This window comes from Silurus aristotelis (assembly GCF_946808225.1).
Source record: "Silurus aristotelis genome assembly, chromosome: 14".
NCBI classification, from domain to species: Eukaryota; Metazoa; Chordata; class Actinopteri; order Siluriformes; family Siluridae; genus Silurus; species Silurus aristotelis.
In genome coordinates, this window is record NC_139587.1 from 11558661 (window position 1) to 11578716 (window position 20056).

Consider the following 20056-nt stretch of genomic DNA (forward strand, 5'->3'; position numbering starts at 1 on the left):
CATTACATTCAAACTTACTTTGAATTCGACAGTTGCATTTTCAAAAGATCAGTGTAGTAGGTCTCATCCACAAACTCAATATCCTTGGAGACACCAGTGGACTGATTCTCAAGTGCCACCTATTGATAAATAGTTTAAACATCTATTTAAAGTTCTAGCAATCAAAAAGTTCACTATCAAAAATGTATCAATTGAAGTTACTTATACAAAAACTTTACCTCCACCTTCTCTAATTGTTGCACTTTCTTCATCAAGGTTTCTAGTTCACTGGTCTTCTCGGACAACATGAATTGTAATCGCTCAAGCTGGGCTGGGTCAGCTCTAATGCCCTGAAGCTGCATCATATTAGATATCTGCACCTATAATGGAAGAAAGACCAGAATGGAATAATTGGCTAGAAATTGCAGTTCCTGTTTTATTCTCAATAAAAAATGTTTCTAAATTTTACCTTCATGCGAAGCATCTGCTGTTTAGTAAAAGCATGTTGTTTTTGAAGAGACTGGTACTGTACTTTTACACTGATCAATTGTCTCTCTATTTCTGCACGCTTGTCCTCTACCTGTAAATAAATACATTTTGAAATCCCAAATTTTATATTACATGACCATAAACTTTTTTTGTTATTTAAATAATTTAGAAATCTATACCTCAGAGAACAATGAATTTCCTTTGCTGTTTGGATCCTGTGCTTGCTGCAACACCTGGTCCAATTGTATTTGAAGGTCCTGGTTGGCTTCCCTGGATTTCTGTTATGAGATATAAGATTGGCATGTGCTGAGAAGTCTGCTGAGTCATTAATATAGTTAAAACAATAAACATTTCTTAAATCTTTCCTTTTTGGTAGAAAAGAGAGATTTTAAAACATTTTGTTCAAACAAACAGGGACATTCACGCACAGCACCATTTCTAGGCATAGGCAAACTAGGTGGTTGCCTAGGCCGCAAACCAGTGAGCACCCCCTGCCTCGCCCTCGGCCATTTGAATTATTTAAGTTTTTCCTGCTGAAATTTACTATACAGGCAATTTTGCAATCATTTAATGTGGTACTGGGAAGCCCTGTCTGAGCCAGACGGCAAAAGACGGCACTGTGTGGGTAGAGGAGGACATTGGAATGCCCAGTGCAGTAGCAAATCACTCGTGCTTTACTGCACAAGCTAGACCCATTATTTGCTTTGAGAATGTTGATGGAGAAGTATAGAGAAGGTCAGAAGGAGTTGCATTGTGTGTTTGTGGATTTAGAGAAAGCTTACGACAGGGTGCCGAGAGAGGCGTTGTGGTATTGTATGTGGAAGTCAGGTGTGCCAGAGAAGTAAGGGTGTTGCCTGACGAATCCTAAATGTGAGGGTGGTGCAGGGCATGTACAATGACAGTGTGACAGCAGTGAAGTGTGCAGTAGGAAAGACAGACTGGTTCAAGATGGAGGTTGGACTGCATCAAGGATCGGCTCTGAGTCCGTTTCTGTTTGCAGTGGTGATGGACAGATTGATGAACAAAGTCAGACAGGAGACTCCGTGGACTATGATGTTTGAGGATGATATTGTGATTTGTGGTGAGAGTAGGGAGCAGGTTTAGAAAAGCCTAGAGAGCTGAGCTAACTATATTAATGACTCAACAGACCCACAGAGTCTGCTAAGGATTGTCATTGCCATAATACATATGATATTTATATAAACCCATTTAGAGTGAAGTTTGTGCAAATTTACCACTCTCTATTTGTTTATCTTCCGACAGCGTAAAATTACAAGCGTGCTCCAAAGCTTCCTTTGCCTGTTAGACGTGGGAATGCTGCAGACCATCAGGGACTGCACAGTCCATCAAGCCCGCAGAACAGAGCCGGACTGGAATTTGGCAATTCATAAACTGATGGCATTCATTTCAATTCTGTTTGTAAGAGCAATCATGTGTCCCGTTGGTTCCATTGTGGATTGCTGGTCAGAAAGCTTTATGGTGCCAGTAATCAAAGAGACAATGCCCCGAGATAGAATAATTTCAATTATGCAACACCTTTAATTTGATTACAAGGACACGTGGGCAGAACAGGTGAAACCAGACAAATTTGCTGCAATCTTACTAATTGCAACAAGACTGAAAAACAAGACTGTGTGTGTTCTAAGTTCCATGCACCAAGACGTGACAATCGGTGACGGCAGAAAGAGGAAACCCAACACGATAACAGACTATAACCACATGAAGTTATGTGAATGTGTGTGTATAATTTTACACCAGTGCTACAATGTTTTCTGATGTGTACTTTACAGGCCTATAGAAAAAAAGCACATATACTCATGACACTCTCTCTCTCTGCTTTTACAGTGTGGTGTAGACGTGCTGGACCAAATAGCGTGGATGTATTTCGTAAAAACAGCAACACGCAGGTGGCCAGTAGCGGTTTTTTACAATATGCTGGACCTGGCGGCGGTGAATGCCTACATTTTGCACAAGGCATGTACAGGGTGGACAGGCAAAAGAAGATTGTTTCTGAGTCTTCTAGCTAAGGAACTTCGTTGCCGATTCATGCAGCACAAACAGAGGTTTGGCCTCTGAGCTACTCTGAGTAAACAAATGCAAATGTGCCAGGCCTCACAGGTAATGAGTGTGTTTGCACAACAAAAGCAGGAGAACAATGGAGCTGAAGGCCTGTGAAAATCTCAGCAGGGGTGCTAGTAGGTGTTAGGTCCAGGGAATTACGCAAATTTGCGCAGGTTTAGTAAATCATTTTTATGGACGGTTGTAAACGATTTGTATGGTATGGGGTTGGAGCATTGTAGTGGGAGGGCGAGGCCATAGGGGGTGACAACAGGGGTGGGCCATACTACAAAATTAGGTATGGATCCGATACCAAGTAAATACAAGAAAAGTATCTTTCCTGTAGAGGAGAGCAATGTGTAATGATTTATGGGGTTTCATGATTTATTACTGTAATTACCTGAATTTATAGACATTAAATTTACACAAAATTATTATTAGAGATCAACAATTGTTTTAAAACTTTGATTAGGTTGATCTTATACAATGGAGCCACCAGGAAGAAGGGAAAGAGGAAAGTCAAGGAGGAGGTTTATGGATGTGGTGAGAGAAGACACGCAGTAGTTGGTTTGAAAGAGGGGGATGAAGAGGATGGTGGGTATGGAGACGGATGATTATAGTCAGCTGTGAGGCCTTCTATAGAGAGGTGTGTGTTTTTTTTCAAATCCTGTCTAATCAATAAATATTTTCACAGGTGTTTTACAATCATGGTGTAGAAAAAGCAACAATCAAGAATTAGGAAGCACCTTCACTAATATTCAAGTGTTGTTAAAAGGGGACTTAATACTTAGGTACATGTGATATTTTAGGGTTTTTTTAAATATTAAAACTGTTACAGACATTTATTAAATTAATTTGTCATTATAGGGTAATGAACATAGAATAATGAGAATTTTTTTTAAATTTTAGTATTAGACTGCAACATAAAATTGGAAAATAAGTGAAAAGGATCTGAATACTTTCTAAATGCACTGTAAATGTGAAATTAAATAAGCTCATACAGAATAACATTTCATTTCAATAGTAAATGTTCAGCTTTATTAAATAATCTTAGTTTTCCTTTAGTTCATAAGGTTGACCAATGTTATTAATACTTCAGAGCAAAAGCTTGTTAATAAATTACCTCCAAAGCACTGTACAGTGTCATGGCCTCTTTTTCTTTTTCTTCCTTTGCAATTTCAAGTGTCTCTAGTTGCCTCTGGAGGATACAATTAGCCAGCTCCAACTGCTGTTCTTTGTATTTTAAATCCTGGTGCTTCTGTTCTATGGCAGCCTTAAGAAAAATGGAGTCCAAAATAAAAACTTAGATGCATGGCTGTTTGAAATGACAAAGGGGAAATTTTTTTTTTTTATCCCTGATATAAAAGCATATTCTTACATCCACACAGTTAAGTACCATTCAGTATGTACACTTAATAAAAAAAAATTAATGTTAATGATAAATAATGAACAACAAGACAAGAAAAAAATACATTCTTTTTTTGTACACCACAACTTGATCACACCTGAAAATAGGACAAATATAGCCTTTAAAAAAACCTCTCAATTTAGCCTTTAAAAACCTATAAAACACCTTTAATGAAATGTACAAAAACATAGCAACACATTCTTCACATCATTGGTTTTGCTCCTTACAGTATGGTTTTAGTTATACCAAGTCAGTAACACTACTCACCATGCTCATTTGGAGCCACCATGGTCACAGATTGAAGTTGTGCCAGGCTAATTCTAGTCGCTGTAGACTAGTGATTGCTACAATTTTGCCAAATGCAGAATGTTTCCATGTCCTTTCGTGGTGTCTCATTACTGGTTCTATGTACCCACAACAATCAGAATTCTAGTCAAGTTTTAATTGCAGTTGTCTATCACGCCAAATGCAATGTTCCTTATCTTTTTAATTTACAATTTTTTTGTGTGCCTGTCCAAATTTTTTTATTGATTCTTTAAAATAGTTACAATTAAATTATAAAATGCCCCAACAGTACTATTATTTGTTAGAAATACGATATTTAGTATAAAATGTATATACTAATTATTGCACTATTTACACTGTAAAATACAACCAAGCCTACTTTGTGCCATTTAATTATCTATATTTTCTCCATTATTGTTGATTGAGATAGAGCCCTTGGTCTGGAACAGATCCACAGAGCCGATAAAACATTTGGTTTTTCCTGAGATAATGGATCAAGGTTTATGGCAGTTAATGACACAAATTATGGCAAGTATCCAAACATAGCCTAAATTGAGTCAGCTTGTACAAAGACTTTGAGACCCATTTTTCACAACCTGTATTTTAATGAAAGACAAAGGTTCTCCTGCACCTATAAGTTGCAATAACTGAGAATTGAGTGACTAATGTTCGAAATCTTGGCTGATTCAAATCTAATAACAATAAGGAGGTGTTTGTTAAATTTCTGGGATTTATACTGATGTGTGAATAGGCATCTTAGTGTTTCTGTCTTTGTTCCTTCATTGCAGTTCGTTTTACTGGGCACATATACAGTATCATATAGACACACAAAACTTTGCCAAAGCTCTCTTACAGCACTTCGCCTCAATACTTTATTCTTGCTGCTGCTCAATGAAACAGAACACTCGTTAGCCACATTTTGTGTAGTCAGAGGATTACACACCACTGTTGCAACTTCTCTACTGACCTGCTCCAAGACATTACTCCTAAAGACGAATCTTTTTTTTCTTTTCTTCAGAATCCAAAAGTACAGCCATTGAGGAATGCATCAGAGACTGTTTGGCTTTTGGAAACAAACTCTGAACTCAAGAATTACTATAATCTAGTCTGCCAAATGCCCCAGTTGGCTTACTAACCCACTAATCAACGATGTCCTGTGTGACATGCTCAATCATGTTGTCCAACCAACCATGTTTTTACATAAGAATACGTCCTCTTTTTTTTCCCTAAGAAACCCCATGAACATGTCTATACCCAGTTTAGCAAACATCTAATGAATCACTTGTACAGTAAGCCAAAAATGTATGTACAACCATTCAGGTATCTCCTAATTGGGGTTCACTGTCTCTAAATTAAATCTCCAGATAGAACTCATGAACATTAAGACAGTCAGAGAAAAGCCTAGAACATTTTCTGTTGAAGATTTTCCAAGACCTTCTGGAAAGTTTCAGCTCTGTATCGGTTCTCTCGTGGCAAACAAACAAAGAATCCTTCTCTCAATTTGTCCGGACAAACTACCCATGCCTATTTTGAACTTGTTTTTTCTTTTCTTTTTTTGGATACGACTTCATCTGTTTATTAGTTGGATGGTGTTGGATCACTAATTGTTCTATAAAGATTTTTGTAAAGTAAGGTTTTTGTTTTTCTACCTCATCCAGCCAAGCACGTGGAGCAGGGGTTAAGCTGTTGGGTCAACAGCACCGATGACACTGGACCCACTGGCCAATTATACTGTATGCAAAAAAATGCATCTAGTCTGTCAGGTTTCAAAACTCATGTTTTTAGAAACCTCTTTAAAACCATTACTGCGCTGCTTGCTGTTACTAACATCATCTTTTATATGCTATTGCATTGACATATCTGTTTTTATGTTTTGTATCTAATCTACTCTGCTTGGCCAAAAAAAAAAAAAAAAGTTACCACCTGGATCTAACCAAGACACTCCCATTAAATACTGCAATTATTAATATGTTTGAGCTGGCAAAAAGTTAGCACCAAGTAGCTTAGTTGTAAAACAAACAACTAAGGAGACTGCAGAAACTACAAAAATTGGGTTAAAGACTGTCCATTACATTAAAACCGAATCAGGGAAAAAGCTTTAATTTGCTAGGTACCATAAGGATAGATGTTGGAGCAATGAAAAAGTGTTATGTTCTGACATTCTATAAACGGTATGCATGCCATAATCAAAACAAAAGGTGTCGCAACAAAAATAAAAATACTTTAATATTCTTTTGTTTTCTTTTGTGGGATTAACACAGTTTGTCTGTATAATTTACAAACTTTAATTTCATGCTTTGATTTATTTAAGAACTATTCAAATTGCATTTAATACAGTGATGTATTGAAAATATTTTGCTTAAAATATTTATATATAATAATAGAAATAATATAAAACATCTTTACCTTAGATGATTCCAGGTCCATTTTCTGGATTTGTAGCGCCAAGATCTCTGAAGACATAGTTTCATCGGCAGGTTCAGACATTCTGCGTAGCTCCTCATTTTTGCTGGTTAAAGCTTGAGACTGCAATTCCAACTTATGTCTCAGCTGTTTCTCAAGAAGCTTAGCCTCATCTAGATCCCCTTTCAACTTATCCACCTATGGATGAGGGGGATGATAACTACTGCCTTAGAGTATATAAAGCAATGTTTATGTACATAGTAACAGTAGGCAACACTAGGATAAAAAAACATTTTATTTGTTAATTTAAAGGCTTGGTTATTTCATAAATGTTGGAAAAAATCTAAAACAGGGTGTGAAAACCATATGCTGCTGAGGCCAACCAGTTGGTTCACAAGCTTTGAAGGGACTACAAACTAAGGATATAGATTACAAAAAAAGAATAAAATAAAAACTAAACTCAAAGCAAAATATTACATTTCTCAACTTTTTCAATTCTAAAACATTTATTCAAATTTTCAATAATCATATACATGTGGCTAATCAAATGTTTTTCACATAAATGTAAACCAGAATTTAATAAATAACAATTGACATTAGGTGCAAGGGAATTCACTTTTTGCAAAATGTGACATTGTTTTCAATCTTCCCTGAAATAAAGCATCAGAAGAAAGAATGCAGTCTTACAAGCAATACAATCTTAGCCTCAGTTTGATTATGTGGATTGCTTGAGTTAAATATACCTACAGGAAAAGGACCAAAATAAATCTTAAAGATATTTAATGCTGTTAAACAAATAAATAAAAGTTTCAATAACATAAAAAATTCAATTACTTAATGCAGTAATCATGTTTAAAAATATGAAATAATTAAATAAATAAATAAATAAATAAATAAGTGATTATCATATGCATGATTTCCACAAACTGTCAAAAAAATAAAAAAATCACCCAGCCCTAGTTCAAAGGTTAGAATCAGAGATCATCACCCATTCAAGCTTAAGCAATAGCATGCCAATTGTCAATCAATTACATTTCTGCTTTCGTTTGATGAGTAGAAAATCTAGGATGTTTAAACTCTTGAAGAGTACTTATCTTAGCCTCTGAGTTATAATGACAAAACTGCTAATGCTAGCATCATTCATTTCTGAGGTCTTCAATCTGGTTATATCTGAAAGCTAACATCTTTGATAGAAAGCAGTCCCATGGTAGAAATGTAATGCCCATCCAAAATCAGTTAAAATAGAATGAAGAACACATTATTAATATATATTAATTTGCACATCAAGTATTAATCTGTAAAAATCGAACAAATAAAAGCTTAAAAGGAAGTGTCTAACCAAGCACACCAGTGATGGTCTGGATAATAATTTTCAAATAAAGAATAAATAAAGAATTTTATTCTGACCTTGTTTTTGTATTCAGTGCATTCCACTGCATGGTGCCACTCAAATGTTGCTTGTTGCTGTTCCAACAGATGCTTTTGTTGTTTTTTAACAACATCAAATTCTGAATTAAGGCTGTCCAGGATGCGGTTTTTTAGCTCCACTTCTCTCTGCAGTGAATATTTTTCTTGCTCCAAGCCCTGTTAACATATTTATTGCAAATCTTTTAAGTTGTATTTCTTATTATTCCAGTTAAGTTGTTTTACCTGAAGAAAGCAAATTGAATTTGGTGGGAGAAGAATTAATTTTTTTTTAAGAATATGTAGCCCGATTCAGAGAAACAAAGCAACAGACAGCAAACACCACTTTAGTCACCAGGTGAGAGACATTGGTATAGACACAGACCCAGGATAGATGACCTGAGTGCTATAGCATTATATATTGTATATAATAATGTTAAATGCTAACTAATGCTTTGTAAATTAAAAACAAAAATTTTAAATCATGTTATATCTCGCAGTTAGCCAATGTGAAGAGGCAGGATTGGGGTCTAATACGGTGCTTTGCTCAAATTAAAAGCGTAATGGCTATTACAGAAATTAAGCATGGAAGAAATAGAAGCATAACTGAAATTGTCAGAAAAAGACAGACCTGATCTGATCTTTTTAATTTCATAAGATAAATAAAAAAACTTTTTAGGTTTCTAGAATCAAGCTAAGCACAAGGTGTTACGTTTTTTGTAGCAATGAAAAAAACACAAAATACAACATACAGTTTTAACAACAGTGGAAATTTTCACACCTGTGCATAAACAAACTTATGCAGTTGTTTATCAAAAAGATTAAGCTGGGTGTCATCAACATGAAAGTAAAAAGTGATGAGGTTTTAACGAGTAGTGGCATACACTAATGAATATAAACTGTAGATCGACGTTATAACTGGGACACAAAAGTGCCCTCTAGTGGCTGTCTGTAGATTTTTGTTCTTTTTTGATGTATCCTCAATCTTCTCTTTAAATTAGTTTACTCATAATAAGGACGCTACCAATCCACAAGGGCAAAGTATATCATGTGCGCCCTCCAAGACAAGTGGGGCCAGACAACTGATCTGTTGGTCATTATTCTTGAACGGTGTTGATGCAACTTTGTTGATGCTCAGAGCAAAGCAGAATCTGATACAAATAAAAAAATCTGGTGTTTCAGTCTTAAAATATAGTATAGTATAAATTATACTATATAGAGCCGTTAAATATAACTGCCTAAAATGGTCAACCAAGCACGTTTAAACAAACTTAAGAGATTGCTAAAACTACTAAAATAAGGTTAGGAACTATCTAAACCATTAAAAAAAATTGTCTAAGACTAGAGGGGTAGTGGTGATGTCAGGGGGCGAATGAAGGGAGGCGGAAGCCAGAGTACAGCTCGCTCGGGTTTAATAAAGAGAGTAGCACAAACACACACAAACAGCAGGCCTAAGATGTAGAGAGAGTAGTCCGAGGTGCGCTTGGGGAAAAGTGCAGCTGATCCGAGATGCGATTGTGAGAAAATCGCAGCCGTTGCAGGACAGCGGAGTCGGAACAGAACAGAACACATAGGGTCATGCATATATCAACGACCAATAACGGACAGAAAGTGAGTGTGAGTGAGGGGTATATGTATGGTGCCGGAGATGAGTGATTAGCGAGTCCCAGGTGTGTGTAATGAAGCCGTGAGCGGCAGAGATAGCGGCAGCATGACAGCCGCCGTAGGGAGCGTGGCAGGTGGATTCCTGACAGGTGAACCATCAATATGGGAAATTGTATATCTTGAAAAAAGATTTTTTATTTATTTATTTATTTATTATTATTATTTTTTTATTTTCCCCTACTATCAATAGGAAAAAAAATATTGACGGATCACATACAGAGACCACTTAAACGTTTGGTAAAGTCAAACTTATCAAAAACAACAGCTGAACCCATGCCTATGTTTAATTTTGAAAGTAAAAGCATTTAAACACACAATGCTAACTCAAAAATAGGGACTAGACAGGCTTTAAGAAAATAATTTTTTAGATAGACTAATCAGATAAAAACATTTTACATTAAAATTAAATTGAGGTACGAGCTCAAGACGCCGCTGCTAAATGGTGAAGCGAAGCCAAAAAGCAAAGATTGTGATGAAAATTAAGATAAGCAAAGAAGAAAAAGTAAAAAATTAAAAGTTTAGGGATACGTAGTGTACAGTAGTGATAGTAAAAAACGAGTTTTCCCTCCTCCTCTGCTTATCGCCTCTATCGCCCCCCTCCGCCAGCATTTTCATTAGCTCAAGTCGTCTCATCTCCAAGGTAAATACACTGAATAAAACCTTATTATAATCTTTACATACTCTTTCTATTATGTTTTTTTACAAGATTTGTTATTTAGAAATGTATTTTCCTAATTTAATAACATGAAACATAAAAACGGGGTGTCATTTTGAGGGTTGGAATGGATTAATGCCATTTTAAGTATTTTCAATATGGAAAACTGATTTGATGTGCGAGCAAATTGAGATACGAGCTCGTCGATTTAAACTCGTAGGTCAAGGTACCACTGTCATAGGACTCAAATTGAGCACAACAGAGAACAGAACCAAATTAAAAATGTTTGAAGATTAGCTAAAGAAGACTTTATGCAAACTTGACCACATTTAACACAACATCTTGCAAAAAATTATTTCCCCTTTGGATTGAAATAAATTTTGATAAAATAATAAAATTGTCAGCAACTGCTTTTTAACAAAGTACTGATATTTCATTGTAATATTCAGTACTTTCCTTCTTCCCTTTGTTCCCACTACTAAAAGGAAAAAGCTGACATTCTTTTTTTGATTGTCTATTTCTCTACCTTGTGGTCCTTTGATACCCTTTGATTCATGCTGCAATGACCCTGTTCATGTTTTGTGCAAGTATATTGGAAGATTCAAATGAAAATAACAATGTTTGGAACTGGCACATTGCTGGAGACATGCACAATCAACAAACCTTTACATTTTAATAGTTTCCAAACTAAGGTTAAAAAAAGAATTTAATTAAAGCCTATACAAAAAAATTTTTATCTGTGCATTTTCCACTTAAATAATCTAACCTCAATTAGAGATGTCATCTCAATTCGCTGTTCCTCCAACATATTTTGTAGATCCATTTTGTCATCCAAGAGCTGAAGTCCATACTGTGCTGCCTTCTGAAGAGCCTCTTGTGCCTCTTCTGCTTTCTGCTGCAATCGCTGAACCTCACACTCTGTTGACATTTTATGCACATGTAATTCGAAACTTTAGCACAACTGTAAGACAGAATTGCTTAGCTGGTCAAGACAAGAGATATTTTTGTAACTAGTTAAAGTAAGCAAGGCCAATAAAAGACTGGCTTTTTATTTTGAATTGATGGTTTGGTTTATTGCACTTAAAGGTCACCCTAGACATTACACTCTTCCCAAAAAACTGCTGCTTGTAATATATTTTGAAATTACTGTTTAATTTAATTAAAATGTATTGCCGAAACACTGGCCCAACCCAAACTGAAATAAGAGCCAATGTCTCTTCACCACTTCATTAGCTTTTCATCACCACTTGGACACTATCATCATGCTGTCCATAAAGCATGATCATATGGCCATATCATTCAGCCTGCTAGGAATAATAAACTCTTCACCAATTACTGCATCCAGACAGCAATAAAACGAACATATTGCTAGATATTAGACCTTGACCGATTAATTTGGCCGAATTTGTATTTTTTCAGCATTTTTTTTAGTTAATCCCTATCGGCCAATTGTGCCAAATAGCCAATCAGAGTTCAATTTCACGTCAATGAGCTCAGCTGGTAAATTGACATACAGAATCTGCCAAAAAACAACTGATGCGTTAAAAATAAAGCCGACCGACGCTTAAATATCCCAACGGCTGACCATCAGCTTTAAGTTCTTATCGTTCTTAATCTAGACTTAAATGTTTTATTGGTTAAATCTGATGCTGCTTTTGGAGAGAGGATGAGAATAATAATTGAAGAGAGAATGTGAATATTCTAATTGTAGATAGATAGATAGATAGATAGATAGATAGATAGATAGATAGATAGATAGATAGATAGATAGATAGATAGATAGATAGATAGATAGATAGATAGATAGATGATAGAGAGTGATAGAGAGTGATAGAGAGTGATAGAGTGCCTTGCGAAAGTATTCGGCCCCCTTGAACTTTGCGACCATTTGCCACATTTCAGGCTTCAAACAAAGATATAAAACTGTAATTTTTTGTGAAGAATCAACACGAAGTGGGACACAATCATGAAGTGGAACGAAATTTATTGGCCATTTCAAACTTTTTTAACAAATAAAAAACTGAAAAATTGGGCGTGCAAAATTATTCAGCCCCCTTAAGTTAATACATTGTAGCGCCACCTTTTGCTGCGATTACAGCTGTAAGTCACTTGGGGTATGTCTCTATCAGTCACATCGAGAGACTGAAATTTTTGCCCATTCCTCCTTGCAAAACAGCTCGAGCTCAGTGAGGTTGGATGGAGAGCATTTGTGTACAGCAGTTTTCAGTTCTTTCCACAGATTCTCGAGTGGATTCAGGTCTGGACTTTGACTTGGCCATTCTAACACCAGGATATGTTTATTTGTGAACCATTCCATTGTAGATTTTGCTTTATGTTTTGGATGATTGTCTTGTTGGAAGACAAATCTCCGTCCCAGTCTCAGGTCTTTTGCAGACTCCATCAGGTTTTCTTCCAGAATAGTCCTGTATTTGGCTCTATCCATCTTCCCATCAATTTTAACCATCTTCCCTGTCCCTGCTGAAGAAAAGCAGGCCCAAACCATGATGCTGCCACCATCCTGTTTGACAGTGGGGATGGTGTGTTCAGGGTGATGAGCTGTGTTGCTTTTACGCCAAACATAACGTTTTGCATTGTTGCCAAAAAGTTCTAAACCAAAAAATTTTGGTTTCATCTGACCAGAGCACCTTCTTCCACATGTTTGGTGTGTCTCCCAGGTGGCTTGTGGCAAATTTTAAACGACACTTTTTATGGATATCTTTAAGAAATGGCTTTCTTCTTGCCACTCTTCCATAAAGGCCAGATTTGTGCAGTATACGACTGATTGTTGTCCTATGGACAGAGTCTCCCACCTCAGCTGTAGATCTCTGCAGTTCATCCAGAGTGATCATGGGCCTCTTGGCTACATCTCTGATCAGTCTTCTCCTTGTATGAGCTGAAAGTTTAGAGGGACGGCCAGGTCTTGGTAGACTTGCAGTGGTCTGATACTCCTTCCATTTCAATATTATCGCTTGCACAGTGCTTCTTGGGATGTTTAAAGCTTGGGAAATCTTTTTGTATTAAAATCCGGCTTTAAACTTCTCCACAACAGTATCTCGGACCTGCCTGGTGTGTTCCTTGTTCTTCATGATGCTCTCTGCGCTTTAAACGGACCTCTGAGACTATCACAGTGCAGGTGCATTTATACGGAGACTTGAGTACACACAGGTGGATTCTATTTATCATCATTAGTCATTTAGGTCAACATTGGATCATTCAGAGATCCTCACTGAACTTCTGGAGAGAGTTTTCTGCACTGAAAGTAGAGGGGCTGAATAATTTTGCACGCCCAATTTTTCAGTTTTTTATGTTAAAAAAGTTTGAAATATCCAATAAATTTCGTTCCACTTCATGATTGTGTCCCACTTGTTGTTGATTCTTCACAAAAAATTACAGTTTTATATCTTTATGTTTGAAGCCTGAAATGTGGCAAAAGGTCGCAAAGTTCAAGGGGGCCGAATACTTACTGTCTGTCTGTCTGTCTGTAGGTCGGTCGGTCGGTAGGTACTGTATTTTCCGGAATATAAGCCGCTACTTTTTTCCCACGTTTAGAACCCCGCGGCTTAAACAACGAAGCGGCTATTTTCCGGACTTTAAGCCACTACTTTTTTCCCACGCTTTGAACCCCGCGGCTTAAACAACAAACCGGTTTTTCCCGGTTTCACAAGCTTCAAGCCAAAAAACTGAACCCCATAACATTAGACCAATGAAATTACGGAAAGGGTTTAGGTGAACCAATAAAACTCTATATTAAATCACATGTGCTCCCACTCAATCAGGCCGCACCACATCATGAATATGGATGAGGTTCCTCTGACATTTAACCTGCCGCTCACTCAGACTGACTACAGGAAATGCGTATCATTCGTCATGCTGAAAACAACCGGCCATGAAAAAAAAGCACTTCACCTGTATTCTGAGCTGCACGGCATCGGGAGAAAGGATTCACCGATGGTGATTTTTAAACGCACGACAATGCCAAAAGATAAACTCCAGAGAGAAATTGTTGTTAAAGGAAGGAGGAAGACAGTGAACAATGACTTTCTTGGTAGGCTACTGTTTAGATACAAGCCGTGTAACAGACACTGTCTTTCATTAAAGCCTGTGTAAAGTTCATTAGTTTCAGTGTAGACACCTGCGGCTTATAGACAGGTGCGGCGTATTTATGTTCAAAATAAAAATCTTTTATCTTTTATATTTTAAATCTTTATAGTCCGGAAATGACGGTAGATATCCAAAGGTATTGGGACGCTGTGTAAAATAAATACAAAAGAATCAGTTGCAAATGTCATTAACCCATATATTATTTGTAATAGAACATAGAAATAAAAAAAAATATTTAACCTAAGGAAATTTACCATTTTAAGTGGAAAAAATAAGGAAATATTGAATTTGATAGTGGCAATATGTCTAAATAAATTGGTAACTAATGGGAAACAGAGTGACAGGCTGTGCATTTCCCACCTAGAATCTCAGTGGTGTCCAGCCTGAAACAATTCATCTCTTAATACCATCATGATGCCACAGCCATAGAAACCATCAATATTATACAAAAAACGCAGAATAATAGAGCACTGCATCACAAACAGGAATCTCATACAGTGAGAATGAATGCCATTACTAAACAAGAAAGCCAATAAACACAATTCAACAAGTCTCCTTTCACTGCACCGCATATATCATCTGTAGGAGCCCACAGGGTCCGCCGACCCCCTGTTTCCATGCATTTTTGTAGTTCTCTGACCACAGAAAATATGATGGCTTTCCAGGGTTTTTTTTTTTTATTTATTTAAGGCAAATAATGTGTTTTTGTAAAGATTTTACAGAAAGAAATGGCTCTTGAAAAAGCTTAACGACTGTTTTGAACTTTTTGATTTTTCCCTCATAATATCTAGCTTTTCTTGAAAAGTCTGTCTTGAAAACTAAGTATAGCTGCAACTAAAGCTTGTGCAGATGCTCTTTGCTAGCTCTAAATAGTGTACTCTCTGACCCTCAAACACCCTGGTGTTGCCAACTCCACATCTGATTAGTTAAAGCGACAGCATGATGTGTATTTTATGATACAGGTGCCCACACTGCTGATTCTGGAGGCCAGATTTTTACCCTGGTAGGGATGATCCTGAATAGTCGAAGATTCTAGGATTCGATAGGGGGAACCTGATTTGACAGTCAAATCTTCGCAGAGGTGCCATGAAATGAGGATCATCCAATTTTGGATATACGAGGTGCTCAATGTCTGATTTCACATAGAACTACCGGTTTCCTCCCAATAAATGAATATACAGCTCATTATAGTAATGTTGTGAATAAAAATGTGAAAAAGAAAGAAGCTTTTAATAAATATTTTTAGTGTGTGAATAAATCAAACCATCCCTGTGAGATATTTAAATTTCACTTTCCATGATCCAGAGCATCTTGACAGCAGGGATTAAAATTTGTAACAAAATCTGGGATATTCTGTAAAATTATAATTTGTTCTAATTAAATTAAATTGTAATTGTGTAAATTAAATAGATTGTTTTTCAGTGTATTAATGTTGTGCTATACTTAGAACGTGCTCGCACAGGCAATTTATCCGATTTAATTTGATTTGCCGACAGGTGAAGTGCATATCCTGTCTGCTTTGTGGCCTTTCTGCAGTTATTTGTTAAGGTTTATTGATCCAAAATGTTTTTATACCTTTTTTTCCTATATATTTGTGTTATGTTCTGTACATCGTGGCTTTAAAATGTTATGAGAAATTGTCTTACAACTATACTGGACAAAATCTGATTCGACTATTTAAATCCTTAATCAGGGACACTTCTAGACCCTGGCAACACATGATGGCTGAAATATAGAAACTCTAACATAAACATACACTACAGTAAGTAGCTCAACCAAGAGAAAAGCTAGGAAACGAAGAGACCCGACTATTGGCAATAATTTAATACATATTCATGGGAAAATATGTATTAAGACCCAATTCTGTGATTCTAACGGCCCATCACTGGGGGAACACTGTAACACTGTCTACACAAATTGCTTTTTTGCAGGGATTGTTAAAACATTATTTAAAAGCAGGAACTGGCACATTGACAAACTTAGTTATACAGTAGGTCTGTAAAACAAACAGTCCTAAAGTAAAACAGCAATAACAAAAATGCCTAAAAAATGCAAACAGATAGGTGCTAAAATGATATCCCTTGTGCTGTGGCATTTTCACTGCCAAAAGATTATAACAACACACACCTGGTAATAGGAGTCTAAACTATGTGTTTCTATATCCAGATCAATTAACTTAATTACACATAAAAAATATTGCATATTAACCAGGTTTAAAAATTAGATTGAATGTGTTCAAATACATGTAAAGTAATGAAGCAATGTGTTAAATATGCAATATGGTTAATATGCAATATTTTTTGTGTGTAATAGTATTGCATTAAAGTTAATTGGTCTGGATATAGAAACACATAGTTTAAAATGCTGTATATTTTGAATCAGTAATTACCTAGATCACTTTAGCAGAATTTAGTCCAACGCTATGTTTAATGTGGGTAGCTTTTGTTTTAGCTCCTGAAAATGTAAGGTAAACCTTTATTTAAAGTTTGTTACTAGCTAGTCAAAATGGTTCAGAGGCTATTTAGCTAATCCAGGAGACGTTCACAAGATAATTTCCGAAATGTATGTTCATAGTATAAGACAAACACCATTTTGATTAGATCGCCTATTTCAGTAAACGATATCTGAATATACCTGACAGCAAACTGTATAGTTAGATAATAAGAATTTAAAAAATAAATATAGTTACCCATAATCTATATTTCAGAGCCAAGCCGTTTTGAACAATTTCTTTTTTGAAAATAGGAGTTTTACGTCGCACAAAAAAAAGTGTATTACTGCCACCTATTGGACTGGAGTGTGGGCAAACTAGTTTATTTTAATTCATACTTCAGGTTTGAATGCATAAGACGCAAATTGCATACCAAGTGGGATAAAAATATATATAAAATGATAGGACTAAATTATATATATATATATATATATATATATATATATATATATATATATATATATATATATATATATATATATATATATATACACAGGTAAAACGACGCGTTATGGGGAGTTTACCTATATATTTTATATAAATTGTATCCTAAAGTTTATCTATAACGCAAAACAATTTAACTTTCTATGTACAAACATTGGATTGTGACCAAGCGAAAATAGAGAGAAGTGGCATAAAAACAGGTAAACTGAAAATGAAGGATGAATGCTGTGTAGGGGAAAGAAAAAGTAGAAATAGAAATAGCAATTGGAAAATAGAATAAAATTGGAAAAGGAAAAAATTCTGTATCAGAACAATAAAGATATTAAGGTGGATGTTGTTCAAGTACTTACATTGCTTGAACACACACTATACACAATATACACTTATATTGGCACTCATTAAATATGTGCAAAGTAGAAATTGTGTATAAATACATGTATTAGATTTAACATTTTTTGACTTAACATGCATTAATTTTGAGACTTATTGTTTGTATTGTTAAAAACACACTCTGCTCTCATGGATATTAAATTGGCAAACAATATTTTATCTCAAAATTAATTATTACAGTACTGGGCAAAATGTTAGGCAAGTATAAAAAAAAAAAAATGCTGTAAACCAAATCTCCAACGCCATTTGCAGAAATGCAGACCAAAACCAAAACCACTACCATGCTTCATTCTTGCCTGTGTACTTCTGGTAAGATTTCTCCTGAAAGTAAATAGGTGTACCTGGGTCCATACATTTTTTTGCTGAAGACACTGCTGGACATTGTGGTAAGAATTCTCCTAATTACCATTTTTTTTTTTTTTTTTACTAAAGATTAGGGAGACCAGTGATAAAAGCAAAACAAGTCTTTAATGTATCAATACACACTGTTTAAAATTTGTCCCAGCTTTTCAGTTATATTATATATATATATATATATATATATATATATATATATATATATATATATATATATATATATATATATGTATGTATGTATGTATGTATGTATGTATATATATATATATATATATATATATATATATATATATATATATATATATATATATATATAATAGCCTTTATATTTATTCACTGTATATACTTTCATATATACCACTTGCTGTAAATATGCTAGATAGTTATCTGCACTGTAAATATGCTAGATATTTATCTGCACTTTTGCACGACTGCTACATTTTGCACTTCTGGTAGATGCCAAACTGCATTTCGTTGCTGTGTACCTGTACTATGCAATGACAATAAAGTTCTATCTATCTATCTATCTATCTATCTATCTATCTATCTATCTATCTATCTATCTATCTATCTATCTATCTATCTATCCATCCATCCATCCATCCATCCATCCATCCATCCATCCATCCATCCATCCATCCATCCATCCATCCATCTATCTTCTTCTTCTTTCGGCTGCTCCCATTAGGGGTCGCCACAGCGGATCATCCGTCTCCATACCACCCTGTCCTCTACATCTGCCTCTTTCACACCAACTACCTGCATGTCTTCCCTCACCACATCCATGAACCTCCTTCTTGGCCTTCCTCTTTTCCTCCTACCTGGTGGCTCCATCTTCAGCATTTTTCTACCAATATAATTCGTGTCCCTTCTCTGCACATGTCCAAACCATCTCAATCTCGCCTCCCTCACCTTGTCACCAAAACATCCTACATGTGCTGTCCCTCTAATAAACTCATTTCTAATCTTGTCCATCCTCGTCACTCCCAACGAAAACCTTAACATCTTCAGCTCTGCTACCTCCAGCTCCATCTCCTGTCTTTTACTCAATGCCACTGTCTCTAATCCATACAACATCGCAGGTCTCACCACAGTCCTATAAACTTTCCCTTTCATTCTTGCAGATACCATACTATCACAAATCACTCCTGTCACTCTTCTCCACCCACTCCACCCTGCCTGCACTCTTTTCTTTACTTCTCTAACACACTCTCCATTACTTTGCACTGTTGACCCCAGGTACCTGAACTCCTCCACCTTCTCCACCTCTTCTCCCTGCAACCGCATCACTCCACTGCCCTCCCTCTCATTCACACACATGTACTCTGTCTTACTCCTACTGACTTTCATTCCCCTTCTCTCAAGCGCATACCTCCACCTCTCCAGGCTCTTCTCAACCTGCTCTCTACTCTCACCACAAATCACAATATCATCTGCAAACATCATAGTCCAGGGAGACTCCTGTCTGACCTCGTCCGTCAACCTGTCCATCACCACTGCAAACAGGAAAGGGCTCAGGGCCGATCCTTGATGCAGTCCAACCTTCACCCTGAACCAGTCTGTCGTACCTACTGCACACTTCACTGCCGTCACACTGTCCTCATACATGTCCTGCACCACCCTCACATACTTCTCTGACACACCTGACTTCCTCATACAATACCACAACTCCTCTCTCGGCACCCTGTCGTACGCTTTCTCTAAATCCACAAATACACAATGCAGCTCCTTCTGTCCTTCTCTATACTTCTCCATCAACATCCTCAAAGCAAATAAGGCATCTGTGGTGCTCTTCCTCGGCATGAAACCATACTGTTGCTCACAGATGGTCACCTCTTCTCTCAGCCTGGCTTCCACTACTCTTTCCCATAACTTCATGGTGTGACTGATCAACTTAATTCCCCTGTAGTTACTGCAGGTCTGCACA

General features: G+C 36.3%; 1 protein-coding gene across 6 annotated transcripts in view; it reads right to left on the reverse strand.

Moving 5' to 3' along the window:
- The window catches only part of spdl1 (spindle apparatus coiled-coil protein 1), a gene marked incomplete at its 5' end in the record, with an annotated part of 33275 nt that extends 16031 nt beyond the window's left edge, over window positions 1-17244 (reverse strand). For 2 of the 6 annotated variants that reach the window (XM_083560350.1, XM_083560355.1), the window contains 8 exons: window positions 19-119; window positions 219-359; window positions 449-559; window positions 648-746; window positions 3650-3799; window positions 6626-6820; window positions 8030-8206; window positions 11113-11274. In XM_083560350.1, the coding sequence (XP_083416476.1) occupies window positions 19-119; window positions 219-359; window positions 449-559; window positions 648-746; window positions 3650-3799; window positions 6626-6820; window positions 8030-8206; window positions 11113-11274 (1136 nt within the window). Of the gene's footprint in view, window positions 1-18; window positions 120-218; window positions 360-448; window positions 560-647; window positions 747-3649; window positions 3800-6625; window positions 6821-8029; window positions 8207-11112; window positions 11275-16836; window positions 17053-17136 lie in introns of those variants that run through there. The other 4 variants (XM_083560353.1, XM_083560351.1, XM_083560354.1 and 1 more) reach the window with 4 other exon arrangements.
- Between the last annotated feature and the right edge of the window lie 2812 nt (window positions 17245-20056).